The 6,652-nt window shown below is 34.0% G+C and overlaps 1 protein-coding gene across 1 annotated transcript in view; it reads left to right on the top strand.

Annotated features, from left to right (window-relative positions):
- Positions 1-1,002: 1,002 nt before the first annotated feature.
- The window catches only part of LOC137654270 (3-oxoacyl-[acyl-carrier-protein] reductase FabG-like), a 10,883-nt gene continuing 5,233 nt past the window's right edge, over positions 1,003-6,652 (top strand). The window contains exons 1-4 of the mRNA XM_068387897.1: positions 1,003-1,159; positions 3,240-3,408; positions 3,518-3,740; positions 6,498-6,652. The exon at positions 6,498-6,652 is cut by the window's right edge and continues 1 nt beyond it. Coding sequence (XP_068243998.1) covers positions 1,075-1,159; positions 3,240-3,408; positions 3,518-3,740; positions 6,498-6,652 — 632 coding nt within the window. The 5' untranslated portion in view covers positions 1,003-1,074. The remainder of the gene's footprint in view (positions 1,160-3,239; positions 3,409-3,517; positions 3,741-6,497) is intronic.

Genomic DNA, 6,652 nt, shown 5'->3' with positions numbered 1-6,652 from the left:
GGTTTCATTTTGGAGTGTTCTCTTGGAAGAGATGCTTACCATAGCTAAAGAGTCTCTTCTACCCTTACCAAGAGGAAAGTGGACACTGAACAATTCTGTGCAGTAACCTCTTGAATAAAGAAGAATCGTGTGATAATCTGTGTTGTCAGATGTATGAGGACAGAGGAGAATATGTTGTGACAGGCCGAGAGAGGCTGTGACTCAGAAGGCAAGATGAAAGCAACTGAGTAACTTTATTACAGAACAACAGTTATATATACATCAAGTCCGGGCAAGAAGGTCATAAAATATAACAGGCTATTTCATGTCCATAGTTAACGGTAAGAAAAACAGACAGGTTGATACAGGTCGCTGTCAGTGCGAGAGGAGAGCGAAGATACAAAGGATAATATACACAAAAAAGAGAAATGTCGTTACTATGTACGATCGTGTGACACACGGTTGGTACAATGTAAAGAATAGTCCAGACTATTCAGTGTGTGTGTGTGTGTGTGTATGTGAGTAGGCAAAATGAAAAATGAACTGTAACCAGATAGAAGAATCCAATGTAGTACTGTCTGGCCAGTCAAAAGACCCCAAACTCTCTAGCGGTAGTATCTCAACCGGTGGCTGGTGCCCTGGCCAACCTACTAACTTTATGATAATCCCATTTCTTTTCGAGACAATGCATGCATAAATCATTGTTCAAACACCCACTTGTTAGAAAATAATCCAACTTTATAAAAGTCAATCAGTCTTATCAGGAAACACAATACGGGTCTACTCCTCTTACAGAAGAAGTTGAAGAAAAGTCTACTTGGCCATGAAGAAGAAACCGCAACCTCACCACCGGGTAGTCTACCTGAGCCTACCCAACTCCAGCCCCCGACTGGCCGCCCTAACAGTTATGTGGGAAGGTCATCGCACTCATGCTACCTTCTCCCGCGGTAAAACTTAATTAATGCTAACAGACAGATAAAAAATAATGTACGGAAAACATTGACATTACCTATTGTATATATCAATGTTCGTTAAACGGGGTTCTGCCTCAAGGGTGGAGACTTCCTATCTCGGGTTCATCCACAACTTGTGACAATGAACGATGTTATTGTTCCTCTTATCCATTCTGTTCTACTACCCAGGAGGGAGAAGATGTCTGCGAACAGCGAGGAGTGCACCAGTAAGTTTTCTTTATTCTGCTTGTTGCATCTTTCTTTAAGACTTTTATTTGGAAATCTATGGCGTAATGGAGTTTTCGTATTCAGCATTCCAGTCTCTTATTACAAACACGATTCTGGAAGTTGTTTAATGTGATATCATGAAGTGTTGGTTTCTTAGACATGGATCAGTTAGGTGCGGAAGAAAGAGTGAGGAGTTTCTTTCATGTCAGAAAACGTTGATTTACACTAACTAGCCGAAAATAATGAAGAAAACCCCTCGTCTTGAATAGAAGGTAAAGACGGCTCCCGAGAATACGTTTTTTATTTCTTCATTTAGCAGTCTCGATATTGAGTCGTTTAAAAGGCTAAATTATTTTACTTGTAAATTATCTTTTTTTTTTATATACGAAAGTATGAAGGTTGTCAAACAAGTATAGAAAAACGAGACTTGTAAATGAAGTGCTCCCTGGTTATTTCTCCCATGGGATGAGAGACCTATACATACCTATACATAAATAAAGTGGATAACTACCATTAAGAGAAAACATTGTATCAGGTACCTTGCAATAATAGTTTAAAGACGAAACTAAAACTAGAAGAGATCAATAATGATAAAGTTAATATTACATTTTACTCTTCTTAGAATGTACTTTAATTAGTTTAAGACCTCCCGTGCTTTAGTTGAAAAAAATATGAAATTCTTACTAACTGTACTAACAAAAGTTTGCATGAAATGCCAACGATTACCAAATCAAAGATAGGCATAATAGATGGTACGTTATTTGAGCGTCCTATTGAATGGTAGAAAACACCATTAACGGGAAGCTTATCAAAACTGATATCACGATTGTGATAATCGCTTGTGTCCTTTGTGACGAATAGGACGGTGATACAGTCATTGATAAGTGGTGGTAATTATAGATGTTAACAGGAGGCCTTTGATTTATTCTGGCTTGAAAATTTCCTATCTCTTTGATATTTGATCTCGCTTATCTCAATCAGTTCATTTAATTGATAGTCATATCGAATTATGTTTGATGATAAACGTATTGACTGTTTCTAGGCCATTCATTATGTTTACCATTATTCTTTTCCAAAGCAAGGACTTTTATAAAATAACCTTACCATTTCATTCCCGTTGTATTTGATAAACATTTCAGGAAGATTAAAACATCTATAAGTGAATTAAGATCGCTGTGTTTTATCTCATAAGTTTTTGTCTCTCGTTTCCATATTTTTGTGCTTCTGTGTGGTTGCTGCCTATAACATTTTCCACCGTAGGAATTTCCGTTATTTGGAGACTAGTCTTTACAAATAAAAGGCTGGATAAATTATCTTTGAAGGTAGTTCGGTACGGCAAGTCGTATAGAATTGATTAGTAAAACAGATAGGTAACTTCTCGGTACAAGAAAAAGCAACCAGAAATAGATTCTTAATTAACGAAGATACATTGTATAATCTGGTGAAAGATGATCGATCGGGGATGAGATAATCAATCTTGCTTCTGTGTATAACATATCTCCAGACATTCTGTAAAATGACGTGTACACTATATGCGTGTTTTCCTTGCAAACAAATTAGTTTTTAATTCAGTGAAGTAAGTATTTCTAATAATTAGCTTTATGTTCCTAGAATTTACCCTATCAATTTATTGCAGCCATTATGTTTAATTTTTCGGTTTATATTCGATAGTGTACTGGTTTTTCTTCAGTAAAGAATGAAATGTAATACAGCTTGGCCTTGACCTCTATGGTAGTCCAGGGTAAAGCAGATACTCAGCTAGAACAACAAAGTATATAATCAGAGTGGCAGGCATTATGTACGATATCATTATCACATATTGCTATCAGATACAAAAAATCAATGATAACGTTGAAAAACATTGATTTATGTCTTCAAGCTTTTATCCTGGTAATATTTTTCTTCTTTCTATTTATAAGTATACTTATAAAGTAAGCGTCTTCGTGATATTTAGCATCAAATGCGACTCTTAATCCATTAACTGGTACAGATACAGAACAATATGAATAAATTAGTCTTTCTTTTAACTCGCTGCAAACACATTTATTTCCGTTTTGTAATTCTTTAACCACCTTACAGTGACTGGGACATGCCACTGGGGCAAGGGAAAAGTGGCACTCGTGACAGGAGCTGCTCGAAGAGTAGGCAAGGCCATCACGAGTGCCCTTCACAAACATGGCTTCAATGTTGTCATCCATTGCAACACTTCTAGGAATGATGCTGACACGTTTGCTGACGAACTCAACAAGTAAGTTTAAACACAAACATTACCGTTTCATGCAATACTTATTTGCAAAAGATTAAAAAAAAAGGTTTCTTGATTGGTTTCTAGACACTTTGTTACGATACTCCGGCAGGATCAGATCAGATAGTGCCTTTGTCATCAACGGCGACCTTTCGAAAGATGTTGTGGATACCTGCAAGAGGTTGGTGTCCGAAGCAGTGGCTAAATGGGACCGCCTTGACCTTCTCGTTAACAACGCCTCTCTCTTCTTCCTCACTCCCATTAATTCAGCAACAGATAATCAGTGGAACCAACTTATGGACACAAACGTCAAAGCCCCTTACTTCCTCTCACAGGTAAGATAGTGAAGCTCTAGTATATGAAACATATATCTAAGTAGTACCAAAAAAACAAATAGTAATGTAGAAGAATTTCTCCAATTATTTCATATTATATTCCGAGTATTTCGGTGGAGCCTTATCCAAAAGTATTTTGAAATGGAGATGATAATAGATAATTTTGGCCATTACGATGGATGTAATTGGTGAATGTGATGGCAAAAATCTTGTATAAGTTGTTTACTTATCTTTATTCCCCTTGAATCAAATATAAATATAAAATTTTTGGTGTTTGATGTTAAGAGTGTACCATGATATTCTGCTAATTCTTTCATACGCGGTGGGATATTTTTGAAAAATTAGAAAAGCTACAGTAAACTTCTCTTTGATTTCAAAGAAAAAGATCCTTATAAAATGCTCGTAACTCAAAGCAACTGCAACACTGATAAAATTGTTTTAATGCTAAATTCTTTGCACTATGGTCTTAATTTTGCTTTGTTTACCTCAGAGTTACATAATAAATAAGAATAAATGACAACTCTTATATGATTGCTTCTTTAAAAGATAACGAGGCAGGATAAACCGAACTGGAAAGATTAAAATAATGCTGAAAAATCCATTGATATATATATATATATATATATATATATATATATATATATATATATATATATATATATATATATATATATATATGTGTGTGTGTGTATATATAGATATATATATATATATATATATATATATATATATATATATATATAATACATATATATATATATATATATATATATATATATATATATATATGTGTGTGTGTGTGTGTGTGTATATACATATCCAATACATATTTCATTTGTGTAATATAAGTCTTAACATTGTCGAAATTATATACTTTGATTTCGTTCTAGAGTCCCGTAGCAGGAATCTGATAAGTTATTTTAGTTCTATAAACTATAACGTATTCAAGGCTATTTTCCTTTATGCAAGGCTTCGAGACATTTCGTGATAGTGTTTCTAATGCCACAATGGTCCCTCAATATAATTTCCTTGAATATCTATTGGGGAAATGAATGCAAAATCTTCCTTCATTGGTGAAATTCAAACTCAAGCTTGTTAGATTAGAGTGAAGTTACAGGAATAGCCCTTCTACCAGGAAGGATATTCTACTTCAGCAAAGACATATATTCTGTATGTATGTGGGAGTATATATATATATATATATATATATATATATATATATATATATATATATATATATATATATATATATATATATATATATATATATATATATCGAATTTGGATACGTATCATTATAACAATCTTTTTCGTAAGCGAAAATATATTGAATCTATAAGTTACTTTCACCCAATATGTTTTCTTTGATAATCACAATAACCTGAAAACGTCTCGATTTCCTTAACTTTTTGGATACGGAACATGTTTGGGATCGGAATGGGACATTAATGAAAGAACTATAATTTCCATGTTGATGATACAGCCTACGTACAATAGTTAACGTGAGGTTGTCCTAACTGACTATACTGCGCAAAGCAAAGGTATTTATTGCACCTAAAATATCTATCTATCTATCGGTAATCGGATATATTTATAATGGATGTCAAATAGTTCATTTTCACCATTATAAAAGAAATTTCCTTTCAATCTTTTCAGTTTTGCTTTCTAAGCAGGTGTACTTGCAATTTGCTGGACTCATTTATCAGGTAACTACATGCATTTTTAGTAGACAAAATGAATAATTCACCTCTCAATCTCATCTTTTTTGGATGTGCTTACCTGTGCGTTTCTTAATTAAGAATGGGATATAGATATAGAAGTTCTCCCTTTCATGGTGGGATTCGAACCACTGCACTATATTTTGAGCGAATTTGTCATAGTACACTATGCTATAAAGAAGTATATAAAATCGGTTTCACCTCATGGATATTTCTTTTACAAAGCTCGACGATTATAAGGATCTATTTCTTAGTCTTGGAATCTATAGGTCATTACCACCAGATACTTGTATTTTATGAGACACAATGACCCGAAGTTTATATATCCATTGATATTGGCTTCCAAAGCAGGCTCCATAAAGATACTTTTAAATTGGCAATGATGGATCTACTTTAGTTCCACTAAAAATCCTGATTTTAACAGATTTATGTATGTATTACCTTAAGATGTTAATGCACGTCGATTTGAAGCCCTTGGTGAAAAAATTAGATTATTTATTTGATATTTTTTCTAAATCACGTCATGCAACAGTAACTCATTGTGGATGAAAATTGCATACATTTTATGAAAATGGCCGTGGAATCTCTATAGTGTATGCAGTACTGTATATCTCACCTCCAAACAACTCCAGTAAAATGTCTCTGAATTCGTCACATAGTAAGAGAGAACAATATAAAAACTTTAAATAATTCTTCTTAAGTAATACAGAATCCTTGCTGTAAGTAACGTACGTAATAAAGGGTTTGGTTCTTTTCCAAAACAACAATCAGTAAAAGTAATTATCTAAAACGAGTTGGTGTCGTGAAGGTAGGAACGACTGACCAAGGAATAGGTAGGAATCATAAAAGGATTTTATGTGCTAAAAAGGACCATATAATTTTAAACCAAATATAAGAAAAACTATAAATCGAAGAAACTTCATACATAATCCAGACATGCACACACGTATCACTGTCTTCCTAAGAAAATAATCTTTAATTGATGAAGAGTCTGTTAAATCAATGTTTTTGATGTAGTATTACTGTATGGTATCTTTAGGCAGCTGCACCTCACCTTCGCAAGACAAAAGGAAATATAATCAACTTAGGAGACATCATTGGAGAGCAGGCTTCGCCTCCCCTCACCATCTATGGCATCAGCAAAGCAGCTCTCATCATGGCCTCCAAGAACCTAGCCATCGAACTTGGACCTGA

Source organism: Palaemon carinicauda, chromosome 15 (genome assembly GCF_036898095.1).
Source record: "Palaemon carinicauda isolate YSFRI2023 chromosome 15, ASM3689809v2, whole genome shotgun sequence".
Lineage (NCBI taxonomy): Eukaryota > Metazoa > Arthropoda > Malacostraca > Decapoda > Palaemonidae > Palaemon > Palaemon carinicauda.
This window is presented reverse-complemented; position numbering and strand designations above follow the sequence as displayed.